A 27,118-nucleotide genomic window follows, 5' to 3' on the forward strand; every position below is an offset into this window, starting at 1 on the left:
TGACTTTCAAGAGGATTTGGACTATTTTCTTCCTTTTCTCAAAAGTTTATTTAGTTTTCAGTGTGAATATAGTTGTCTACTTGAGACATTATCTTCAGTGTTCTTGTCTTTTGTGTGTTTGACCATGTAAGTCACATTTTCTTACATATTCTGTTTTGTCTTGTTTTCAGCTCCAACCAGTTTCCTGTTGTTTAGCCAGAAGTCTGCCATCAGCCGAATGATACCTGATGATCAGCAGAGTCCAGATATCATCCTGCCTATGCATGGTCTAAGGAATGTGAAGGCTATTGATTATGATCCCTTAGATAAATTGATTTACTGGGTAGATGGGCGTCAGAATATTATAAAAAGAGCCAAAGATGATGGCACTCAGGCAAGTTTACATGGTGTATATAATTTTGTGTGGGTTGCTCTCTGTGCTTTATAACTTTCCCCTCCTGTCCCTTGCACCAAAGAATCATCAGTCTAAACTTTATTCTTGCCAGTGCTTACTCACATATATTCTGTTTTTATGTGAAAATTACAGAGGGCTTTCAGGATTGTGAATTTTAATGTGTACATGAACTAGTATAACAGAATGTAGTACACCATATGTATCTGACACTGCAAGCCTTGAACTGTGATGTTTAGCTAAGTGTGGACAATGAAGTAAGGGAGATTCACTATCTGAATTATATTCAAGAAAAAAACAATATTTAATATCAATATTGTTCATGCCAGTTGTGTGATTATATTGTCATCATTGTAAAGCTCTTGCAAAATGAAAACTCTCTCTATACAAGCTGTAGTTAAATCCTGATTGAATATACAACTGACTGTTGTGTCAAATGGGGATAGGCTTATTCACATGCTTCATTGTTCTACTGGGTTGGGTGCATAATTGTTTTGGGCTAGCTATTCACACAACAGTAGAAAGAAGTGTGCTGTTCTTTTGGGCAGTGTTCTGTGTATGTTAGCATAGCTTAACTCCCAGGACAGGATAACAGATCATTTAAAAGCTACAGTTTGAATAAGAACACAAAAGGAAATGGAGAATAGGCAACATATATTTTCCTTGTTCTGAGCAGTTATCTAAGCAACATAATATGATTTCAGTGGAACTGGGCTGGCATCTTTGTACATCTGGGGAATCAGTGGTTTTACAGTACCCTTTAAAGGAATAGCTTGTGATTTTACTTTTTGGCCATCTCTTTTTAGATTGGGAGGAGATCCCTTAGTATAAGCAGCTAGCTGGGTTGTGGATGAATTTTGAAGTGTTTATTTTGCCTTTTTGGATTACACTAGGTGCTAATTGTTGCAGTCTGTTTTCTCTTTGGTATTTGCTAGGTGCAAATTGCAATGGAGATTTGTCTGCTCTGCTTTCTACTAAGCTGGTCAGATAGCTTTGAAGACACAGATCCCCTGCAAATTTTGACTTACCGATTTTCACTGATGATTTTTTCTGAATTTTGCTAATTCATGCTTTTTGCAGATGATGCATATTACATTCATGCCTGGGTAATGTTACCTCAATTTCAATAAAAGTACTGTTCATCAGTATTTCTAGGCGTGCTGTCAAGCAAAAGCAGGGATAAAGACTTAAATAGAAAAAGAAAGCATTATATTGTTATGTAGAACTTGGTGGATTAGATCCAATTTATTGAAATATAACTTTAAGTAGTTCTGAGTGACTCATTTTGGCATAAGCTGAGTACGGAATAGTGTGTTCATCTTTCTAGACCCATAGAACCTTTTTCTGCTGCTGTTTTCATTTTTGCATGGGGAATGCCCTATTAGGACACTGGAAGAAGCCACCACTTCCCTCTGGCCTTTATCATCTGACTAGCAGCATTCATCTTTGAGAAGTGCTTAGCTGTTGTGAGTCCTGCCATTAGTGTTAGTATCCAAATGGCACTGGGATTAGAAGCACACTATTGAAGTGTCTCTAATATTAAAGAAACAGCAGAAGCATAGTTTTCCCTTAGGGACTCTTGGTATGCTCTAGTGTTCTTCATAGAGGTAAAGTATTGAAGTGCATGTTGGATATATAATATATAGAGAACAGCTACTATGTTAGTTAGATCTGGAGGCAGGCTGTGGGGGAGTTGAGGGTAATGGTTCCTGAAACTTGACAGTAATGTCAGATGTTGTGAGGAACTTCATAATGACACAAGGGTTATGTACCATTATGTGCAAAGTAATGTTAGTGCAATTGTGAGGTGAAGCTGTGGCCATCTGATGTGTGAGCAAACAGAACTATGTTTCATTGGAAGATCTGAATTTATCAGAAAAAGCAGGCCTTAAATTATCTGCTATGCTACAAGTAATACAGAAAGGAGCCTTTAGGAGGAGATTCAGATATATTCAGCTGGCTGGGTAACAGTACACATCTTGCCAGAAGACTGCCCTGTTTGTTCTGCTGTTTTGTTCAAGACTGTTCTGTGCACAAATATGCTCTATTGTTTTCTTCCATCTTCCTCTAATTAATTCTACTTATAGGAGGTTCCACAACTGCTTTCTGGAGGGTTTTGCATAGTCTTATGGATTTTGTTCAGATTTTTTTCCTCACATCCACAGTTTGGATCACGTATTTTTTTATTGTGCTTTGTCACTGTTATTTTATTTGGTTTTTCCTTGTGGTCTTAGGCTTTTCTGGATGCTCACATAGGTAAACGGTGCTTTTTGTACAGAGTTCTTACGGAGCAATTAGTGGAAATCATTCTGTAAATGCTGTCTTACAGCCTTTTACTGTCATGAGCTCTCCAAACCAAAGCCAGAACCCAGAGAAGCAGCCACATGACCTCAGCATTGATATATACAGCCATACCTTATACTGGACCTGTGAGGCCACAAACTCCGTCAACGTTCACAGGCTGAACGGCGAGTCAATAGGGATGGTGCTGCGAGGCGACCACGACAAGCCCAGAGCCATTGTAGTGAATGCAGAGCGGGGGTGAGATTCCTTTCTTATACCTCATACAGAACACATTTGGGATGTGTGTCAGCTGTGTGTGCTGATGCTTAACTGCCAGTTTACTGATAGATGGCTTACCATGTGTTTGACAGATGTTGAATGACAATATGTCGTAACCATGTGGATGCAACAGTACCCAGAGACTCTATCTGGAACATCTGTGGGACTGTTTTTTTGTACAGTGCTCAATGTACTCTTCACAGTTCAAAAGCTGCTGTGGGGAGAGGGGGATTAGAGGAAAGATGCTAATCTTATTGGGACTGACTCACTTGGACATGGTTTGTGTTTATATAAGCTTTCCTGCTTTCTCTGTTAAAATAGGAGTTTAGCTTTGCTGATCTCTTAAACACTTAGCTTTTCTATTCCAAGTTTTTAAATAACTTAAAGATAAATCTGCTTTTAAATTGAAAGAGGTCAAAATGGCAGAGAGACTGTGTTGAATGCAGTGGCTACCTGGGAGGGTTGAATTAGTGATCTCTGTCCTGAACTTGTCCTTCCTTAGTTCCAGAAATCCTTCCTCTCCATTGGCTCTGCGTTCTGATTGCTGCCACTCTTCATTTACACCATCACGAATTGCTGTGCAGTAGTGTAACCTATGGTATTGGGGAATTTGCCCTCAAGAGATAATGGAAATGTCTCAGTATGCCAGTTAGCAAATGTTTGGGGTTCTGCAGCTGATTAGATCTGGATCTTTCCTATGGGGGGCAACAGCCACCAGTCATCCCTGCGTAAGCTGTTCACACTTATGGTTTCAGAAGCCATGTGCAAATGTGAGCTACTTCCCCTGAGTTCTGAAGCTCTCACCCAAGCAGCTCCTGCCTTTGTTCTCAGGTACATGTATTTCACCAACATGCAAGAGAGAGCTCCCAAGATTGAGCGTGCAGCCCTTGATGGCACAGAGAGGGAAGTGCTTTTCACAACTGGGTTGATCCGACCAGTAGCACTGGTGATTGACAACAAACTCGGAAAGCTTTTCTGGGTGGATGCAGATCTGAAGCGCATCGAAAGCTGTGACTTGTCAGGTATGTGGTATGCAGTTAAATATTTGGAGCAGCATGTGCCTGTGTACAGGACATTATTCCTTCTTTGATACTGACCCCAATAGCTTTTACAGTTGCCATTTCTGTGCAGGCAGTCACAGCTAACAATTACTAGTGGGCTTCTTTGATGTGATTGGAATAAATGTGTCTGTAATGATTGCCACTCTCCAAGAGGGTCATTTGACTTTTGATATCTTGCAACTCATGCAAGATCAGATTCAAATAGGTGTTAGCCATCACAGAACCTCTAAATTGTTCCCTCCTTTTATTTTCCTGTGATTTAAAAAGTTGGTGTAACTCTTCAATTTTTCTTGTTTTTAGAGTTTGCAGTCTACTATATTATGGTAGATTGAAGAACAAACTGAAGGGGAGTGGCTTGCTTCTAATAGAGATGATTAATGCATCACACATCAGCTGCCTTGTGTTGCAAAACAGTGGAAGGAGATTGATTTGTTGCACTTTTCCCACATTAGTAAAATAAAGCATTACTTCACATCCATAGGAGTAGCAGCACACAGTTCTTGCAGAGCATTTAATCACTGAATACGCAAAGCAGCTGACAGTGCTGAAAAAATGAAGAAATCTGCAATGTAGCACATAGGATCCAATCTCTGTGATGCATTCTTATTCTGTGTACAAAAAAAGGAAACTCTAAAAAGAAGCACAGAGGGAAGTGAACTAACATCAGGCAGTTAATTAATGGTATTCTAATTGAAATAAATGTTACATTCTTATGCTTGGCTGCGCTGTACATAATTTATGCAGTAAATTAGTTGAATCTAGTGCTCGTTAGCATTTTTATTATGTATTCAGATTCCACAATCTCATTTTGTGTAGATGTCCAAAACTTAAATTCCAAAAATTAAATTTTAATTACATTTTTCCTGAACATGGAGGTTTTCTGCTTTGCTGCTGAACTGGATTTAGAAACCTCAGAAATTGCCTCTGTTTGTTTCAAAAAGTAGTGTTTCTTTGTTTATTTTTGTTGGGTTTTGTTTGTGTTTTAAACGAGTTAGAGATTGTTTCCTTTGATCTCAGGTGCTAACCGTGTGACTCTGGAGGACTCCAACATCCTTCAGCCAATGGGCCTGACTGTGCTGGGAAATCACCTGTACTGGATTGATCGGCAGCAGCAGATGATTGAGAGAGTGGAGAAAACTAATGGGTACAAAAGGACTAGAATTCAAGGCCGAATTGCTCACCTAACAGGCATTCATGCTGTGGAAGAACTTGACATGGAGGAATTCTGTGAGTTTCTTCAAATACCTGATGTTTTTCACTCTTGGTCACTGTCTCAAGCTGCATGTTTCAATAATATTGGCTTTAGCTTAGGCTATGGAGTGCTTTCAACTTGAGGGGCTGGACTATAATAGAGGAGGAGAAATAATTCTTGTCCAGAGGAGGCCTTTTGCACAGCTAGAATATGTGATTTCACAGCACTTAGTTACCTGCTTTGTACCAGGTTGCATGAGAGTGAATTAACTCTCAAAGCTGTTTAGAAACAATTAATGATTGCTACTTTTTTAAGTACAACCAAGTAACAGAGTTGGAAATACTTCTATAAAGAAAAAAAAGGGAATAGTACCTGCCTTCTCTCATGAGCATGAGTGGTTTGACTTGGGTGACTGATGGTGTAAATGCCTCCAGTAAGGAAAGGAGAATGGGCAGGATGCTCTGAAAACATTCCTTTGTGGATGTGGAATTTCTCCCTTGATTAGAAGTGGAGCCATTTTAGGTGCTCCATTCTGAAAGAGGTCAGTCATGTTGGACCTTATTTTTCTGGCTTGCTGACTCAGTTCCTGCTCTCTGAGTGCTGAACTTCAAGCATTCTGTGCAGGATTATTCTGTAGTAGGTACCTGGGAGACAGCAGAAACCTTCATCCATCTTCATGCTGCCTTCTCCATGGAAATAGGCCAGTGTGGTAGCTACCTCAGGATGTGCTACTGTCCCAGGGAGAGAAGCAATGAACTCTTGTAGATGACCCCTATAGTTCAAATTTCTCCCCCTTCAAGGCACATTGAATGCAGAGTGAAGAAACCTGGGAAGAGGAATATCCTTACTTTGTCTTTGATGGGCAGTAGTCAGTAAAGTTTTTCCCTTCTATCCATATTCCACCTTGTCCTATGGAAAGATGGGGGAGTACAAGACTACTGTAGAGTAAGGGAATGTAAGTCTGAGGTCTGGAGAGGAGTAATGCTTCCAGTACATGCAGGGCTGGGCATAGAAATCTTACATAGGAGGGATGTACGTGAGTGCAAGCTTGCCTATATGGGTAAACTGTTGGAAGGAAGGTAGTGTATTTAAGCTGTAGCTGATTCTATTTGCTAATCCTTATCCAGATGTTCTTTTTTCTTTCACAACACTCAGTTTTTCTTCTTTTGTGCCATTTCTTATGTTTTAGTGCGTTTCAAAGGTAGTAAGTACATAATGATGGGAAAATAATTTTTCTTTAAATCTCATCGCTGTTAATAAGAAAACAGGGAGAGAGAGGACTTTTATATCCCATATGTTTTTAAGAATGTTTATTTTATTATGGCAAGGGTAATGTTTCTTCTGAGTTGCACTGAAAGGAAGCACATTTTTACATCTGAAATCTGTCCAACGTAGGTGACTTCTGTTACAACAGGAGAGTAAAAATAAACACGTGCATGTGCATGCCCACACAAATGTACATGAGGGCACTTTTTCTGCTTGTGCTTCGAACAGTAGTGTCTCCAACACTGTGTTAAATTGATGAATTTGCTGAAAGTGAAAGCAGACTGCTGAGAAGCCCGAACAGATGGAAAACAACTTTGGCACAGAAGTAGTGATAACTGTACCGTTTCTTCCCAGTGAAAGTTCCTGATCCTTACTGGTAGTAAAGAATGCATTGTGCAGTGGCATTGTGAGTAACGTAGGCTCTGGTCTCACAGATCACTCCAGCAGATGCTGTAAAGCACTCAGCTGGGCTGGGATCCTCAGACAGAGCCTTCACCTGTCTGTGCCAGTTTCTCATCCAACTAAGACTTCCTTAATTTGATTTCATTACAAATTATTGGGTTCTCTGCACTTTTGAATAACTGATTTGGGAACATGGCCAGGTAGCTTCCCATTTTACAAAGATATAAATAACTGTGTGCTCTCACACTGCAGTTTTGTGAGTAACAGGGAAGTGGTGAGGGTGCATAGGAGTAGGACTGGTTAGTAAGAGGTCTTCGAGATTAGAGGCAAATTCCTCAGGGTTTGGTGGGCTGGCATTCTGCAGCAATGATTATCAATTCTTGGTGCATGGCAACCCTAGAAGTGCGGGTGGGGTGTCTGGGTTTGCCTTAAACATGTCCTTCTCAAATCTGCTTCCTCATTTCTCTTCACCTGAGCTCCCAAATTCATTTTATAAGTTCTTTGAAGGTCTCTGTATCACTGCAACCAGGAGAAATACAGTCCTCGTGAAATAGTAAATCAACTTCTGAGCACAGAACTGAAAAACCTTGCATTCATCTTCCTATAAATTTGCAGTGAAATCTTAGTTACTCAACTAGAATTGTTTTGTGGGTGGCTTTGTGAGTTTGTCTTAGCTAGTAGCTAAGATTTTCTTTTTTTTTTTTTTTTAACACTATCTAATCATTCTTCTTTCTGTGTGCTTCTCCAGCTGCACATCCGTGCTCCCGTGACAATGGTGGGTGCTCACACATCTGCATTGCCAAAGGGGATGGGACTCCAAGATGTTCGTGCCCAGAGCACCTTGTGCTTCTGCAGAATCTCTTAACATGTGGAGGTGAGTTATGTTTAACAGTGCTGCTAAGTGGTTTACATTGGGAAAAAAAAAAAAAAAGACAATTAAGAACCCGTGGAATATCAAATTTGGTCTCTGACATGCTGCTAGGTTTTGAGAACTGTCTATCTGAAGGAAGATATTTTCAAAAACAACTGAATGAATGAAATCAGAATGACCAGAATCAAATGGTTACTGTTGCAAGAAACTTGCCTGCCACAGTACTTGACTTCCATATGGTACAAAATTATATGAACTTCCTGCAGGAGGTTGTATTTGAATTCAGAATGTGGATTTATACATACTAGACATGATATAGAATTCTGTCTTAAATGCACCAGCTGTTATCTGCTTCAAGTTTTGGATATGTTTGACTTTTCACTGTGTGCAGAACACACTTGATAGACCATACGATAATTGCATCTTCTACTGAGATTTGCATTATTGTATGATGTGGCAGTTTGTGCTATAAATGAATGTATGTAACAGTGTTGATAACCCATGATGATCTGGCAGTTGAAATTGTATGTATGATTCCTGCAGTACTCCAGCTTTTCAGATAACATGATAACATAAAACACTGTGCTGTCTCATTAGTGACAGACGGTTCAAAACCTCAGTTGCAGTTCTTTTTAATTAAAGCAGCCGTTGTCTTTCCCCATGTAGATATTCCCTTTACAATTCCCTTTCACAGCCTCAGGAATTTTGATAATTGTTACCTTACTATTGCAGAGGGCATTTAAAATGGGGGAAAAAAAAATTCTTTTTGGGAGATATCCTATGTGAAATTATTTGGCTCTTTTGGTCCTCTGGGCTTTTTTTCTGTACTCAATTTGTTGTGGATTTCATTTTTCTGGCTGAGCTCTGACCTCCCGTGGGACAGTCCTTTCCATTATAAACTGTTTTCTTTCCCATGACCACAACACACTATGTGGTTTCAGAGTAGTGGAGGTTACATCTGCAGGGGGAAAAATAAAACAATTTCCTTATATTTCTTGCTGTACTTCTGTTGAAAAACCTGGCCAATGAGAGATTCTTAGTTGCACTGCTTTGTTGTCTTCCCCCATGAATCTTAAAATTAAGGGGCCTCTCTTTCAGGCTCTGCTTCTTGTTTATTTGCTTTCATTCTGATCCTTCACTAAGCTTGCAACAGCTTTGCAGTCTGTCTTGCCTGCTGTTGTAGTAGCTCATAGCAAGTATTTCAGAATAGGTAGATAGCTGTTTTGGTTGGGAACGTTCTGTTCATGTATTCTCATGAACACACTTGACAAGTTTTTAAATGCAAACTCGTGCCTGCCAAGTGCAACCATAATGCAACATTAAATGTGGCTCTAGATGCAGAAGTAGTAATCTGTCTGCTGAATTATCTAAACAGTATGCTCCTATACAGATTAATTCCAGAATTATCTTGATGCGTCCGTCTGGCATCCTTACCATGTCTACAGCTGCCAGATCACTGGTTGGGTTTGTAAACCTCAGTATTGCTACACCCAGTAATCATAACTCAGAAACTTAGAAGTCATAGGAATGTTAAACCTTAAACATATGGATTTTACTTTGCATATTTGTTTTTCAAGCTCTTGATTTTACTTGAGTCTCATTCTTGAACATTTTTCCTTATTGAAGGAGGACAACAGCGCTTCAAAAACAGTTTGCGTTTTTACAGGAGAACTTCAGTCCAGGCATAAGCATCTTTTTTTCCATTTGCAGAATATTTCCACCACATTTTCACTCCGTTGAAAGGGCAAAAATTGAATGAATGTACACATGTGTTTTGTTTTCTCTTTCTCTAGAACCTCCAACTTGTTCCCCAGACCAGTTTACCTGTGCAACTGGAGAGATTGACTGTATCCCAATGGCATGGCGGTGTGATGGATTCCCAGAGTGTGATGACCAGAGTGATGAGGATAGTTGCCCAATATGCTCTGCATCTCAATTCCAGTGTGAGAAGGGACAATGTATTGACGCACATCTGAGGTGTAATGGAGAAATTGACTGCCAAGATAAATCTGATGAAGTGGATTGTGATAGTAAGATTCGTTTTCCTTTTCTCTTGGCTCTGCCATAAGCAGCTATTTGAGATTATAACTGTTTTGATACAAGATCATGATTTTTAGTTTCAAATGGGGAAGAACAGCCTTACCTTGCAAGTCTGGCAGAACTGTCCACTTGATTCTGCTTTTTTCTCTGAAGTAAACCTTCCAGGTCCGCTGATTACAAGCCTTCATAAGACAGTCTCTTTTCTGATAATTTAATATAGTTTGAATTCACATAGAATTTGAAATCAGTTAAGAAGTTCATTTTACTGAAACAGAGGCTTGTGGATGTAGATGAGAAATATACCGTTCTGTCAAATACAGCTCTGTTATAAAGTAGTATGGACTATATAAGCTTTGATTATATCTTCAGTTACCACATTTTAACATGTCAGTTACACTTATTTAGTAACTATAAAAGATCCTTGCTGATTTGTTTTCAGTTTTGCCCCAACTGGACAAAAATGTGGTGTTTCAGAATTTTTATATCAGTCTGACTAAGTAGGACTTGTAACTGTACAAAGGAAGAATGAGAAAAGTGCTGACTGAATTTTACCTACTGCAGCAAAGCAGGTGTTCTGATGCCGACCTGTCTATAAGATAAAATGCATTGTGGCTTGACACATCTGACATCTTTTGGTTTTCTTAAGATTGTTGAATGCTCCCTTGCAAGTCGTACTTAATTTTTTCTTTCTTTCTGTGCAGCAATTTGTCTGCTCAATCAGTTCCGGTGTGCCAGTGGCCAGTGCATCCTCCTGAAGCAACAGTGTGACTCCTTTCCAGATTGCATTGACGGCTCAGATGAGCTCATGTGTGGTGAGATGTCTTTGCTTGAGATTAACTGCTCTGTGTTCAGCTCTAACACCTTACAACTAAATGCAAAGCCCCAGTCTCTCCATAGTAATATTCTTTCAGGGAAGCCTGATGAATCTTGGCCCTGTACTAACTAGGTCAAATTAGTTTCTTCCTTCCATCCTCTGAGTGGGTGCTGCAAGGAAAAGTGAATTTCATGAGCAAGAGTGCTGAAAATAGCCAGGGTGGCAAAAAGAGAAAAGGCTAAAAGAATCAGAGTATCTGTTCAGCTCTCCTTTTGGAGAGCTCAGATTGCACATGCTTCTTCTGATCCTCCCACATATCCCGTTTAACTCACAGCCCTCACTTGGTCCCCCCAGTTCCTTGGATACTGTGAAGCCACTTTTTCTTTCATTTTTATTTTTGTTATTTTCTTTGTGCACTTGACAAACTTTTGTGGTGCCAAGTTAATGCAACTGTTTCCTGTTTGCACTTCGGGTCCAGTCCTGCAATTAGGTCTTAACTGGTTTAAATGGGTCTTTATGTAGACATAAGACTGCCTCTTCTGGAGTTTCTCTGTGTAGCAGAGCATTCTGTGGTTTCTTGTTTGGCTGAGGGAAAGTCTAGTAGGAAATAAGAATGATTGCTACTTTCAGGATGAAGATCTTGCATTCAAAAGAAGCTAGGTTTAACCAAAATGAGAATTCTGTGGTTTAAACTAGCTAATTCAAGAATATCTTTTAGTTCTGGTTTTGCCTTATTTCTGGTATCATATCTGAGTTAATCTGCCTATTTAAAGGTTAGGTCCTTGGCTGACCTGTAAGATGTTGTGCGCTAATAAGAAAGACAGAAATGAATTCTTGATGTTGAGCTACTAAGAGTTCACTAGTATTACATTTCCGTTATCTTCCTTCTCAACTTAGAGTTCTGCATTTCCTTCAACTGAGGGGCAAGAATTTAGAATGTAGTTCAGTGGGAGCTATGATCTGTATCAAATCTCATCTCAAGTACTGCAGCAGTTTTTATTATTTAACACTGGGCTTTATGGGGGAAAAAGAAATAAGAAGTAGGAAGTGTTTGAGATATTCTGGTTGTGTGTTTTTATTCCAATCTGTAAAGTTCTTAATAGTCACTTAGAACACTTTTCCATCCTAAAAGAGCTTTTCCATCCTTTTAAGAGCTTTTTGCTGGGAAGACATCCACTGCTCCATGCGTACTGTAGCTTGCCTACCAGTCAAATCTTAAAAACAAAATTCTGCTGGCCGTTGTTATATCAAGACAATAAGTAATCTTCTTACAAGGTGAATTGCTAGACAGAAAGAAGCTGTTACTGCTTTATTTGCATGTAAGGAAAGAGAGCATGTGAAGTCTTATGCATAGAATCAGAATCTATGTAGTTAGACACGTCTGAGTAAGATGCAGTGACTTTCAAAGACACGATGTAAATGACTGATGTACTACAAGCTCCAGGACAGCATCATATATATTGCCGTATTTAATGACGTCCTTCTTTTTCCTTCCCTTTTCCAGAAAAATCAAAGCCATCCTCAGATGAACCTCAGCCCCACAGCAGTGCCATCGGTCCCGTCATTGGAATAATACTTTCCCTTTTTGTCATGGGAGGAATGTACTTTGTTTGCCAGCGAGTGGTGTGTCAGCGCTACGCCGGGCCCAACAGCCCCTTTCCACATGAGTATGTCAGTGGCACACCTCATGTCCCCCTTAATTTTATTGCTCCAGGAAGTTCTCAGCATGGCACTTTTACTGGTAAGGATGATAAGAACCCAAATAAGTACCATTACATTGTCTGGATTTGAGGTTTTGCAGGTTATTAAGAGCTGACTGTTGCCTGAAGTGTAACGAAAACATCTCCTTTGGTTTAATCCATCTCTGAGACAGATTTCCTGTGTGCTTTTGAACAACGTATTTGTTCTCCCTCTGTCTCAGTTCTTCATCTCTAAAGCAGCAGAATTTCTCTACCTTGCCAAGTAATCAAAACATCCACCCAGAGAACTATATGCAGATAATAAGTTGAGGCTGAGGTAGAGGTCTTAAAATATATGTAAAAGCTTGGGATATTCACGTAAGAGCTAACAGCTCAGAGACCTCACATAGACATCAAAGTAAACGCTTATGTGATATATTTTAAATTTACAATTGTAGGAGATATTTTTCATAGAGGAGATAGTTCATTTCTAACTACAAGGCCTTGAGAAGAGAGAATATTTCTTTGTATTGTTCGGGAATATGGAAAGTAAATGGTGACCTGTAAGCCTACCCACCAGAGCCAGAACACAACAATCCATATTTCAGAGCACTTGGAATCTGCTTTTCCTGTCAGCTGAAATTCAAGCACATTGAAAAAGACAGATGTTATCCTTCTTTGTATAGACAGCATTTTGAGATGTGCTGTTGCTTTCATCCAGCTGGGGTCTTAAGACAGCCAGATACAACTTAGGTTTATGCTTTCTTGCATTTTAATGGCTGTGGTCAGCTGTTCCTGCTTACAATCTGCTTTTATGGTTATCAGGGCTTTGTGGTAGGAAATAAAATTTGAGGATGAAATCGTTGCAGGTGAAATCATTGCAGTGGTTTTTTAAACTAGTCTTCATATTAAAGCTTTTATAATTAAAGGGACTATTGGAGACTTTCATTTGTACCACTGTAGGTGCTAAACTAAGCTGTCAGTCTGATTCCTGTTCATTGTTATTTTTTTCTAATCCAGCTACCATAGATTCTCACGGCTTTGTATTGCTGTGACAACTTACAGCAGCTGACAGTCTTACCATTGATGTTAATTCTAAAGAGAAGACATAGGTTGAAGCAAGGTGCTTCAGAAAAGTGAGTGGTCATGAACACAAATAGAATCATCCTGCTTTCCTAAATATATTCCAAAGCTGAAAAATTTCTGAAAGCTTCTAACCTAAACTCTTCCACTGGCACTGAATATTTTGACAGAAGGAATCTGAGAATATGTAGTCTGATTTAAGTGCATCTTTGGGTTAAACAAAACAGACAACATTGTTTTCCCCTTTTCCTGTCATCCAGGTTTCCTTCCTTTTTTTCACTTTAAAAAATAGGTGTGTGTTTTTTGTTTTTTGGTTTTTTTTTTTTCCAATAAGAATAATTGGTTTTGCTCTCGTTCGTGTGCTTGCAATTGAATTTCATTGGATGGAAATGAAAACTTTGGATGTCTCTGGCTTGTTTCTCTTGGGCAGCATATAATGCTTATTTTTACAAATGCCTGAATTTGTTTAGTTGGAAAATTTCTTCGTTAACAATTTGGGTGGAAAATTTGGATCAACTGATCTGGAGATTCCTTTCTCAGCAGACTGAGAGCACGCCTTGTGAGGAGCTGCAGAGTCACAATAGGTGGTCTAGGGGTGAAGTGTTTGCTTTACATAATATAAAATTGAAAATATGTTGTTCTTTGTAATCCTGAAGTTTTTATGTAAAAGATCATTCCAAAAGCAACAACCAGTAGAGTTACGTGGATTTGCCAAGCTCTGGATTTGTTTTCTGGTTTGCATTAGTAGATGAAATTGTGGTTTACCTAACCTTGGATTCCTCTCTGTCTCACTGCAGGCATCTCTTGTGGAAAGTCTATGATTAGCTCCATGAGCCTCATGGGAGGGAGCAGTGGTGCCCCCTTATATGACAGAAACCATGTTACTGGAGCCTCTTCTAGTAGCTCATCCAGCACTAAAGCCACTTTCTACCCACAGGTATGTCTTGAAAATATGCCTATGAGTCAGATATTGGAATTCAGCAGAGCTCCTTGTTTAATTTGTCTCATGCTTCACCAGAATCTCTGTAACTTGCTGAACAATTTCATGCTAGTACCCAGTTGTTGCATCAGTGCCATAGTAAAAGGATTCTATGAGTCTATGAATAGAAAAAGTGTAGGTGGATTTATTAAAAAAAAAAAAAGTATTAAATAAATCTTGAAAGACAAAAGTGGCCCAGGAGCTGATCTGCCTGTATCGTTATGTTTTGATATTTCTGTTGACCAAACTCTCCCATTGGAGTACTGGCCTAAACTAACTCCTTGGAATTCTTCTTCTACCCTTCCAGTTCAGTGCTATGTGAGCCAGGACCTGCAGGGGCAATATCAGCCTTCAGAAAGAGTGCCATGCTTTTTTAGAGATTTTTATACAGAAGCTGTTGTGAGGGCTTTGATATATTAAAGTTACTGCTGACCCAAATGTCACTTCTTCCTGGTAGCTTTGTGTTTACCCAGCTTTACATTACCTACAAAAAGAAGCAGTCTGAGCAATCTAGATGTCTTGACTTTGCACCTGCTGCCCCGTATTTGTTTAATACATCCAAACCCAAAATAGAGTATCATAATTAACTTATATGATCTTAAAAAAAAAAAAAAAAAAAAAGCATAAATCCCCTCAAGCAGCAATGAGAGGAATAGAAAATAAGGTCAAGTGACTCACTGAAGTAGTAAATAATATTTTCAAAATCAGTAGAGTTGTGCAATTAACTCAAACTGAAGTACTGGCTTTAATCTTTCTAGATCTTGAACCCGCCTCCATCCCCAGCTACTGATCGCTCCCTGTATAATGCAGAGATGTTTTATTCTTCAAACATTCCTTCAACCACAAGATCTTACAGGTACAGCTCAGATAAAGAGGTTTGATACATTCTGTCCTTTACTTTTGCATCTTAAACAGAATGTTCTTGTAAACAAGGTCTAGTTTAGACCTTTGCCTTGATTAAAAAAAAATGAAAAAAAGCCTCAAAACTTTCCCTCTCTTAATAAATGACCATTCAAGTTGAGTTTATACTATCTGTGACCCATAAACATTAGCTTTGTTTCTTATTTTGATGCAGCAGGGTTTAGCAGCTTTCAGTACAATGCTGCCAATAAAGAATGCTGTGTATTTATATTTATATTGCTTTGTAATGGTCACTTAGCATCCTGTGACTAGAGTTCAGTCTTGTCTGCTCTTTGATGGATTGACATATTTGTTAGTTCTTAGGGTCTGAACTTAGTGGTCATGTTGATCTTCCCTGGCTGCCCAAATCTGTGGATCTACCACCAGGTTAAAGACTGGCAAAATGCACTGCGAGCTGCAGGTAGCTGTGCCATTCAGTTTTAACACAGTTCAACTACTTCTCATTTGGTTCCTATAAGAAAAAACCTGAGTTATGGCTAACATAGAATGAATAAACAGCTGAATAAACAGCTGTCTTGACTGTGGACATAGGCGTTCTTTTTCAATGTCTTTGTTTCCCTTTTTCAAAAATCACAACTATTGCATGTGTTTTTTCTTTCTCACAGGCCTTACCTTATACGAGGGACAGCTCCACCCACAACCCCGTGCAGCACAGATGTTTGTGACAGTGACTATACTACTAGTCGATGGAAAGCCAACAAATACTATATAGATTTAAATTCAGACTCAGACCCTTACCCCCCTCCACCCACACCTCGCAGCCAGTACATGTCGGCAGAAGAAAGTTGCCCTCCATCTCCTGCCACAGAACGAAGCTATTTTCACCTCTACCCACCTCCACCCTCTCCTTGTACAGACTCCTCATGACCTCAACAGAAGGAACTTTCCCTGTAAATATTTTTAAATATGAACAGATTTTAAATATATATTTTATGATTTAAAGATTAAAAAAAGGGTGGGAATTAAAAAGGAAAAAAAAAAAAGAAATGTGAATAAAAATGTTGGGTGGGACGGGGCTGTGAAAATTGTACAAAGGAAGAATATTTATAAAATTGATTTTTTTAACTTAATTTCCCTTCTTTTGTGCCATATTTGCCTTTTTGAAATCATGGAACTGACTTACTCTCCAAAAGAATTTGGGGAGGCAACGTTGAGCCTTTTAGCATTTCAAACCACCTTTTTACACGCGAAGTGTATGCAATTCTTTTTACTAATGTGAGAAAAGAAAGTGAAGTGGCTTGTGGAAGGAGGAGGCTAAAGACCAATATTCACAGAGAAGAAAAACATGCTTAAATAGTTTGTGTCTCATCCCTTGTACACCACTGGGAGAAAACATGCAAAGAGTACCACTGTCATATGCTCCTGTTTGCTAGTGAGCTGTGTGCTTCCCAGCAGAATCTGTGTCCTGAGACCTGCATTTTGAACCTCAGTCTCCATTTGCTCAGCACTGAACTGGAGAGACTTATTTTAACCAAATCTTTCAGCTTAGCTTGTCCCACAGGCATTGTGTCCTGACTCAAGCGAGTACCATACTGCATATTGATTCTGGAACTGATAGGAGCTAGAAACATAGAAACAAACCTCAAATGCTTGGTTGAACTCCAATCAGTTCCCAGTTTGAGTGCATGATTGTAGAAGAAGTTGTAACGGCCTGACAGTGAGAGCAAGGGGCTCTTCACAAGAGAAATACCCGTGAGAAATGCTTGACAAACTTGCAGCTTTGCTCAGGTTCATCGTTTTAATTTGAATGAAACTAAGTTCTAGCATCCACTTCTTTGTGAGACTTGGCTGGGAAGGAGCTGTAACAGCTGCTTCTAAAAATACTGTGGTACTTCACCTTTTACCCTGACGTTCAGTAATTCCTCTGTTCTGGGTCTTTGAGATGTTCGCCTGTGTTGAATTCATCAGTGAATTGCTTCATCTCCAGTGTTCATTTCCCAAAGTGGGATGATACAGTGGACTGCGTTCTTTTTAAGTGAGGAAAGTTGTTTGTTTGTAGGACATGGTATCTGCTGAGCTCGAAACCAAAACATCCGCCATTCGAGCAGGTTAGTCATGTCATCAAAATTTGCCACCAAAGTAGCTCAGATTTAGAAACATAAAAAGCACGGGGAGGAAGGAGAGAAGGCAAGTACATCTGATTGTATTAAAATAAAAGAAACAAACTGCAACTATTTGCTGTATCCTCAGAACACCATAATCAGTGAAGTGCTCATGCTTCTAGCTCCTAGCAAACCCTTTTGTGAAAGGGAGACTGGGATAAGTGCCTTTCACAATACAGAAGAGAAATTTTTGCTTTGATTCATCTCCTGTTGTAACAAAGGGATTTGGGTATTGAATGGTAATTTTCACTTCTGATGATGATGACTTGTGTGCCTACCTGGGATATCTGAGGGAAAATCTGAATATGCAGACCTGCACCTGTTTCTGCAGCTGCTGAATAACATGTGGTGGCTCTTTGACAGCCTTAATATTGTTGGCAACAACAAAACATTTTTCTTTTTTTGAACCTAAATTATGTTTGGGTCGGTGTCTTTTGAACAAAAGAAGCCTAGGATTCCAGGGCAAAGGTCCTTACTGTAGTGGAGGAGCTGGGACCACTGAGTTCCAATCCAGTTTGTGTTTACAGATTTGTTAGTCCAGGTCTGTTCTTCCTTCCTATGTTGTTCAAAGGTAAATATTGGTGCTGTCATTGTTGTATTACTGAAACTCTTCAAGTAAATTTCAGTACCTTCGTGGCTAAATTTTTGCTTCTGAGTTTCACATCTGGCACAAAGATGATGCCCACCATTTCCTGTGGAGAAAAATAGAGAACTGGAGAATCTAGCACTGGAATTCAAGAATGGATTCTTTTCCCCCATCCCTTCCCAAAGTTAGCAGTTCTGTAGTATCCCAGGAGGGATGAGGTCATCATTTGCTGCTCTTTGAGTGACTGACTTTGCAGGTCTCTGAGAAAGCATTGATGATTTGGTGAAGCAAAACATTTTCATGTGATCGTGTTTCAGTGAACCACATGATGAATCTAGATCCACAGATATTTCTGTATCACATAATCATATAAATGTTCTACATTACAGCACTTTGTTAAATTTCACATCGTACATTGTTTTGTGCATAACTATTGGCCATCTGTAATGAATGTATTGTTTCATGTTACAGTTCTAGTTTAGAGCCACACCATACTAATTTTCCTGTATTCCTCTGATGTACTGAATGCAAGATTACTTTTTTTTTTTTCCTTTCCTTAAACCACTGATGGTTTTAAAGAGCCACCACTGTAGCAATCCCAACCACTTTGTCTTTGTCTTATTCTCCTATTATAAAGTTTGGAGTTGAGTCCAAGAAAATTAGCAGTCTTGCTGAGAGTCAGACTGACTTAAGGACCAAAGAAGTTTGACCCTTAGGTACTCAGAAGGAAGCACGCACTTGCTGAATGGAATGAATTAAGCATGTGCACTCTTGTATTTCAATTGGATGTTCGGAACCTCTTGCTGCTGATGTTTGCTGAGAAATTACTTCATCTAAGGCACTTCAGGTTTTGTGATCAGAATGCAGGTTTCACACTGCATGGAGTTGACTTGAAAAGCCTCTTCTAAAGAGAACTTGTAAGCAAATATAGCATCTAAAGATTTTAATATTGAAATAATACTTTTTGTTGCTGTAGGCTACCTAACCTAAAAAGATTACTGCACTCCTGGTGTCAGAAAAGACCATATGTTTGAGCGAGAAGAGCTACTTTTCTCCAGAAATATCCCCCAGTGTGTTTTTAGTGAAGTATGTTTTCTATCCTGTGAACCTTCAGGCTAAAACTTAGGAAACAGATGCTTGCTTCTTCTAGATCAGGATGAGGGAAAGTGTTGCATGGAATTATTGAAAGCATGTGGCAAGTTGTAGCAGTGCAGGGCTGAGCAGGAAGTAAGTAGGGAAAAGTTGCTGAGGTTTAGGTGTAGTTCTATTAGTGCAGAAGGCTGCTGTGAGAAAGGCTGAGGTATCCTGAGGTATCCCAGGAGTTCTGCCCCAAGAACCTGCAGGGGGATGCAAGTGACTGGACTTTCCATGTGAGCATCGGAGTACTTGAATCAGTTTACTGAAATATTTTCAAAACCCATTACGACTGTGTATTAGCACTTTAAAGCAGCTTGGGATGGAATACAAAGCTGTGTCTGGATAGCAGCTAATGATGGGCAAATGAACTGGCTGATTCTGTGTTACATCTAAGTGCTCTCTCGTAGCAGAGGGCAGCTTCTTTGCCTTCTGATGCAGCCACAAAGGCAGCTATGAGGGTCATCTTCTCTCTGTAGAATTTATTCTATCTGTGGAACAAATGCAGTAGCGATGTGAAGCTGTAAGGTAAATGGGCAGACTTAAAAATCATGATCTTCATTGGCAAAGTATTCTTTGATTTCAAGCAAAGAGTTTGTGTGAATTCTAGCTGGACTTCAGCTAGACTGATCTGCACCCTGAAATTTGCAATGGCTGTAATTAATTTGTTCGTTATTAGTGGGTTGCCATCATTTCACTGCTCTGATTGAACTGTCTCGGTAGATCGCTAAAGAGCACTCAAGCTAAGATCAAATCAAATCTACAGTGTACAACAAATGAAGTTTTCTTTTAGGATAACAACATTACAAAATGTCCAAAGAATTAGATGGTGTTACTATTAACATGTTCTAAAGAGGAAGGGTGAAATAAGTCGAATTTTTTTTTTATTTTTGGATAATGAGTTTGATTTGTAGCAGTAAAGCTGATCTCTCTGGTTGTAGATCTAAGACGCATCATGTTCTCCTCATTTTTAGGGGAGCAACTGGTGCCTCATGGATCCTGGGGCTTTTGAAACTATGGAGTGTCTGTGCACAGCAGTGATCAGTAAGGGCTGGCCGTGCTGTGCTGAGCTACCAGTGACCTGGGCATTCACCCACTGCCTGTAGGGTCGATCCTTTTGCTGCAGAGAGCTCTGGGGCTGCCCTGCATCGGAGCCTATGGGGCACACTGTAGTACGTTACGAGTGAGGTCAGTCAGACTTGACAAAAGTTGTGTGCCCCGTGTGCTCCGAGCATTATCAGAAGCAGATCTTTTCTGATGTCAGTCATTTTGTTGGAGTATGTGTTGAATCAGTCCAAATGAGTAGCTGTGCTTATAATTGTACAACAAGTGATACCCATTAATGTCAGGAAATGAAAACAGAAGGCAGGCATGTTCCCAGTAATTAATAACACGCAGGAGTGCCTGGCATGGAGCCCTGAATTAGAAATAATGTATTTGTTGCTACGGTGCTGAGGGACATTTTGCAAACTTCCATGTTTGGACTGAGCCTTGGACAAGCCATAATCCAACATGACAGACATTTACAGAACAGTTAGTTATTCAGTTGTTTCTGTTTAATAATGAGTGTACTCTAAATGATGAGTGCAGTCCTCCCCACAAGTTTCACAGTGCCTGCTGTTCTGTTACTGTTGCCTTACGTACTGCAATGCTTTCATCATTAAATGTAAAATCCCCTTTCTTTGACTATCAGGAGTTCAACTGAACAGCTTAAGGTATTTCCCACGTGTTAAAAGTAACATTAATATATATAGGTATTTTCATTGCTGTCACGTGTTCTAGCTCTCCTTCCTGAGAACAATTACTGAAGGTTTTGTAAAGGGTATTTTTCCTCTATTTTGTGTATTTTGCAGTTGGCCAACTATGTGTGGGTCTGCTCATGTGAGATTGTGTTCCTGGGCAGGGTGGGGGGTGGAGAAACAGATTTAAATCAGTGTTAAACCTGCTGATAAGAATGATGGAAACCAAGCTTATACAAATGGCTTCTGCGTCCTGCAACCAAGTTCCTCAGATGCTGTGTCCTGCCACTGCTGGCGATGCTCCCAGCTGCCCACGGCAGTGAGGCAGCACAACCAGGCTGTCCCCAGCACAACCTGCAGCCCACTTGGGGGAGGCAGGAGCCTCTTCTTCGGCCAGCCCAGAATCCTGCTGGAGAGAAGACGACAGAAACAATTCCTAAACAGGACACACTTCACATAATCAAAATGCATGCAGAGAGCACGCCTTGAAAGAGGAGAAAAGCAAGTCTCATAGCTACAGAGATGGACCAATACACCAACATTTATGTCTTTGTTAAACAAGTGCCCCTGCTGATGTACCTTCCTTTGAGCGATGCTCCCAAGGGGAGCTGCATCTGATGAAGGCAGCCATGTCCCACTTAAATTTGTACAGAGATCTGCAATGCGTAAATGAGAACAGAAGTATCTTAATTGCAACCGCAAATGCAACAGTCATAAATGGAATAATCGGCCTGCAGAGGTCAAAACAAAAGCTGTTGAAAAGTGCTGTGCTGTTGGATGTGAAATTTGGAGGGCATCACCGACAAAACTCTAACCCAGACCGCTTTCTTGCTCATCTAATTGTATTGTAATTGCTGCTATTTGTAAATGTACATGAATATACAAAGATTACCAAGATTTTTTATGATAAACACACACAGTCTTTTTTATATTTATATTAAAGCATATATTCTGCAACCAGCCTAATAATTACAGCTTTATACATGTATCATTTTGTAAGATTTGTTACTACAAAGGACAACCAAACCCAGTACTGAAGTGCCTTCTGTGTTCTAAACAGCTCAAACATTGACTGGGGAAAAAATTAAAGCCTTAAATCACAGAAACCCCAGGTTTCCTATGTTGAGTGTACTCCAGTGGTTCTAAGTAGACACTGTGTTCAGTTCTCCTCAGCTCAAATACATCCAGAACTAGCGGAACTGAAACTGACAATTGAGGGGTTTTTAGAGCATACATATCTTGAGTTTGTAATACAGTGGGATTGCATATGCATACGCAAATGCATAATTTCAGGTGGACATTCATTTCCGTATTCATTTCAGCAGCAATTTTGACACGTTAAATACATGTCATCAAAGAAGTGCCAACAGGTGATATTTGAGTGTTGGGGGATTAAATTGGCATTATTTTCAGATTGTCACTGTAGTATTTTTCACGAAAGCCATTTGTCATATTTCAGAAGGCCTTTACCAGTTATTTTCCAAATGTGGCCTTTAGGATACAAATGAACCTGGTTGGAACTGTCACGAGAAAGATTTCTTTGAGGCTTTCATCGCTTCAGACCATTATGCGTTAATGGTTTTCTGGCAACAAAACTGCAACGATTTTTATGTTAACAAAACTGAAGTAGTTTGAAATTACCGCTGTTTTGTATAAAGATTTGTAAAGATAACAGACTCTGCCTTTGTACAATAGATCTTGTGGATTTTGTTTTATAATAAATATATTTAAAATATTTGATTAGGAGTCCTTGTGAGCAGTGATATTTCAGCATCTGCAACAGAGGCAACCAGCCCGTGGCACAGTTGTATCAGGTCCTGTTTGCTGAGAACAGTGCTGCAGTCTCCTCAGTTTTACTTTAAAATGTAGCAGCAAGAGCAAGAAGGTGAAGAGGTTAATTGGAAAACAGCACATCTTTAGAATTATGATTGTTAACAAGCTATTGAGCTTACCACTACTTTGTCAGTATCACTGCCTTGTCAAAGTATTGCAGTTCATTTCAATGACTGCTGTGGTTTTGCTGTACTGGGTCAGGTCAGTGGTTCTTTTTCTTTCTGTCTTTCTTTCTCTCTTTTTTTTTTTTTCTTTTATTATATCGTATGTTTTAAATCATCTCCTTAGGAGACAAAACTAGATTTGTGACTAAAGACTTTGTTTTTTAAGGAGGTCATACTTGAGAAGTAGCCTTGTTGAGTCTAGTTTGGTTTTACATTCTTGCAATTGATATAGGTAATATCAGGTGTGTGAAGTCAAAGTAACCTTTATCCTATCCTAATTGTAAAGTCAAAATAATCTTTAACCATCTTTCTCTTACATTCACACGAGTGAAATTCAGTGTGTCTGGTAAGCTTTCACAGAATCACAGAATGGCCTGGGTTGAAAAGGACTGATCATCCAGTTCCAAGCCCCTGCTATGTGCGGGGTCACCAACCACCAGACCAGGCTGCCCAGAGCCACATCCAGCCTGGCCTTGAATGCCTGCAGTGATGGGGCATCCACAGCCTCCTTGGCCAACCTGTTCCAGTGTGTCACCACCCTCTGTGTGAAGCTTTGACAAGGTAAAGCTGAGTTCTCAGCACTAATTATCTGTTCTTTTGAAGGCCTCAGTGTATCTGATCTCACAAAGAGTAGATTGAAGATTTCTGAGAATAAGCAGTTCCATTAGTTTGTAACAGGGATAGGAGAGAACTGACTGTGAAGCAAAGATGAGGGAGAAGATAGTCCAAAAACGATAAGGAAAGACTCTTGGTGTCTATGAGAGGTTCTCTGAAGACATGGTGGATAAGTCAAGAGGCTTGAGAGGGCAGACCAACCATTTGCAAATAATATCTTTCTGAGATCAAAGTCTATCATTATGGCAGAATTGTTCTGCTAATGCAGAAATGTGACTTTTCTTTCAAAGGCATATCCTTTCACAAAGTAATAGTTGTTCTAGCTGCAAATGGTGCAGCTGTAAAGCTGTATGTCTCTAGGTATCAGCAATATCAGGAGCTGCAAAGAAAATTGAAAGGAGAATCTGGAGTTGGATTTTAAAAATCTCTAGCATCATAATGTATGAAACCTATGTTTGGAGATAGAAAAGTTATATAGAAACCAGATTGTTTTTGCTTTTGCTTCAGCCCTGTAAAAAGTGGTGTTTTCATTTTGGCACAAGCATCCAGAGTGAAACTATGGTCACCAAGGAGGTTGGGATTTTAGGCTGGTGTGTTGACTTGGGTGTGTGGGCATACTAATATGAGAGGGTAGGAAGAAAACACATGCAGATACAACAACTGGCTCTTCAGTCCTATCGTAAGTCCTATTAAGGTTGGAGGGGACTGCTAAGACATCTAGTCCAACCATCAAGTTTAATGCAAATAGTGCTAGTGGGTGTAGCTTTTCTCAGAGTGAGATATGTATTATAAAGATCTACCATGGAAACAATTACATGACAACAAACTTTTTGCTGCTATTGCTGAGTTCCTTATCTCCAGAAAATCTAACACAGCAAAACTTTTTTTCTTCTTTTTTTTTTTTTTTTTTTTTTTTCTGGGAACAACATCCTTGCTAGGCAACATTGTCGGTGTAGCTATAGCAGCAATTTATTTGGTGCATGACCCAGTGACGACGCAGGGGAATTTTGTCCGACGTGATGGAGAATGTGAGAAGTTGACAACTTTCCCAACAGTGGCTCATCAGCGGGTGAGAATAATGTCTGAAGGCTCCAGCTTGTGTCACTTTGACAAGTATGCTTTCCCCTTGTTTTAATATGCTTTCATACGCTCACGATTAATTTTTTTTACATTTTGTTTAGTACTGCTCACATTTGAATTGTTTGCATTTTGCTTAGTATGTTCATGCTTAAATCGTTTCCATTCTACTTAGAAATTGTGTCATTAAAGTTCACTGCTACAATAGAGTCACTGTAAGTTGGCATTCCATTCGTTGTCACTTTGTTGTCCAGTATCCAAAGAACGCTGTTGTCCCGTGACATTTTTGGCATAGTCAGTGGGATACTGGGCACAAAATGACTGACAGTAAATGGAATGCCTTGGAGGAAGAGATGCCTAGAGAGGGTTGGGAGGAACTGGCCTGTATTTAGGACAGGATCTGATCAAACTGCTTTGGCCCAGCTAATGTTGGGGAGCAATTTGTGGGCAGATGTCAATGCCAGGAAAAGAAATGAGGCAAAGGAAAGAAATCAAACTTCTGTGTTGCTGTTGAAGGGCATCTGAAAATCACAAAGATCATTTAAAAAGAATAATTGAACAATTGGAATCTGATTTGCAGATTTAAGGTGAGAATGTCAGAACAGGGAAAGTGATGTGAAGAAACTCGTGACTACTACAGAACTTTGGGGAGATAAGATTGAAAATTATGTTATTGAAAATCACCATAAGAGGACTGAACAACTCTAATCCTCCATTTTAGTGGCAGATGATGTTGATCTGGAAGACTGGGATGTAAATGTCTGGTTGTCCAGTGGCAATGAGGAGGAATCTAATGGCCCTTTTGGAAAGACAAATGTCCGTCCTACAGCAAAGATTACTGGCCAACTTGGTCTTGGTAATGTAACAGGAAATGAGAGACAAGGACTTTTACTTCCACAGAAACAATGAATGTCTCTCCACAATTTAAGAACCCATTGGATGTTTCTATCATTAAGTGGTTGTCTGACACTGGGGACAAGGGAACAAGCACTCTCACCATCAGTGATTCAGAAGTAGGAACTATGTTCTGAGCATTTAGGCAGGCATTCAGACCATGATTTCTAAAGGGTTTATACCCACAGGGAGAACTTTGCCCCACTGAGTTACTACTCAGTATATATAATAATGCTTCTAATGGTGAATTCTCACTTGTTCCCTCTTCTACTATTTCTTGTTCTCCTTCTTCTACTACAGTTGTAGTATTCAGGATCCTAGCACCTTCTATCGCCTGTAATTCTGTATTTGGTCTATGAACTATGCTATATCCAATATCTCACTGTACTTTCACTAGAAAAGTACTGTTCCCTTAATCATTTATACTTCCTGCTTTGGACCAGAAGAATGCAAGCTGACAAAAGCACCATACCAGCTGAAAACTACCATTCTATCATATTACAATCATGATTGTCTTCTTGGTAATATTCTTATTTCCATGGGATGGAGACAATTTTGCAAGGCATCTCAGACCTTTCTGCTCTCTTAATATCATGCAAAGATAGGCAGTCCTTAGTCTGGATTACTCACTTGACCAGTCTTATTGATCCCGGGCTCTATTTTCTATGCGGCAGCAACACATGTAAGAGCTTACCTTGCCAAAGTGGGAGGCAAATGCTCAATAGGTATGCAAATCCAAAGAAGCAGCTTTCTTTATATCCTTTGTTTGCAGAGACCTGCATGGTGCCAGGGCATGGATATAAGGAGGATTTAGCATTGGCAGTAAGAGGAGACACAGTAAAGGGAATCCTCAACATGTTTTTCTTTCCCTCTGTCCTTGTTATCAACCATAGGACAAGTGCAAGCACTTTGAGTTACTTTTGTTTTTAGACTGTGATGTTTGACAGCAACTAGGAATAGTTTCTCTCACATGGATTGTTTGTTTTGCTTGTCTAACAGGAAATAGGTGAGCGCCTGACTTCTAACAGAAAGGTATCAGTTTATCCAGCAATTATGTGTCTCCTAACTACTGCTTGGTATTTAAAGAGATTATCTGGTGTTGAGGAAAACAGGTATGTATGTATGTGCACGCTTCCCTTGCTTCAGTACTGCCCCAACTTTGAGTTTTGCTCCATGCCACAGGTGGGCCTCCTGTCCTTCGTTTCAGATATGCTTCAGATATGGGGCGGATGAGGCCTCAGATGCATGGGTACGATTCTGTGGGGATCCAAGGCTGCTGCAGAACCTAGAAGAGCTGAAAAAAAGCCAGACTCAGGGCTGGGAGCTGACAAATAGTGTGTCAGCTATAGGCTATAGGTAAGGCCTGCTTTAAACTGTGCTGTTTTTCAAGTATTTGCATATGACCAGAGTGTATTTCAATGAGAATGAGATCAAATTTCTGGAGACGCTTTTGCACCTCCAATCCAGAGGGCAGGGATTTGTGTCTGCATGGGGTGGTATTTTTTCTTCCAAGCAGTGGAGTAATTTGGGACTTCCTCCTTCCATAGCTGATCCAAACATGCCACCTACTGTTTGTCGGAAGGCAGACATGGTGTAGCCAGTAAAACTGGTGCAAACCTTAACGGAACTAGATGCAATGCACCTTTGCACTGCAAAGCCAGCTGGAGAACCTGGGCGTCACAGGTTCATCCACTGTCCACCACCACAGAAGAA

At 39.8% G+C, this 27,118-nt stretch overlaps 1 protein-coding gene across 3 annotated transcripts in view; it reads left to right on the forward strand.

The window, feature by feature from the left end:
* The window catches only part of LRP5 (LDL receptor related protein 5), a 136,974-nt gene extending 114,454 nt beyond the window's left edge, over window positions 1–22,520 (forward strand). For all 3 annotated transcript variants that reach the window (XM_031608964.2, XM_090140681.1, XM_031608965.2), the window contains 11 exons: window positions 171–373; window positions 2,721–2,932; window positions 3,785–3,975; window positions 5,032–5,241; window positions 7,623–7,748; window positions 9,539–9,775; window positions 10,487–10,597; window positions 12,104–12,340; window positions 14,159–14,298; window positions 15,099–15,196; window positions 15,867–22,520. In XM_031608964.2, coding sequence (XP_031464824.2) covers window positions 171–373; window positions 2,721–2,932; window positions 3,785–3,975; window positions 5,032–5,241; window positions 7,623–7,748; window positions 9,539–9,775; window positions 10,487–10,597; window positions 12,104–12,340; window positions 14,159–14,298; window positions 15,099–15,196; window positions 15,867–16,128 — 2,027 coding nt within the window. In that variant the 3' untranslated portion in view covers window positions 16,129–22,520. The remainder of the gene's footprint in view (window positions 1–170; window positions 374–2,720; window positions 2,933–3,784; window positions 3,976–5,031; window positions 5,242–7,622; window positions 7,749–9,538; window positions 9,776–10,486; window positions 10,598–12,103; window positions 12,341–14,158; window positions 14,299–15,098; window positions 15,197–15,866) is intronic.
* Window positions 22,521–27,118: the final 4,598 nt, after the last annotated feature.

Source organism: Phasianus colchicus, chromosome 5 (genome assembly GCF_987193195.1).
Source record: "Phasianus colchicus chromosome 5, bPhaCol1.hap1.1, whole genome shotgun sequence".
NCBI lineage: Eukaryota > Metazoa > Chordata > Aves > Galliformes > Phasianidae > Phasianus > Phasianus colchicus.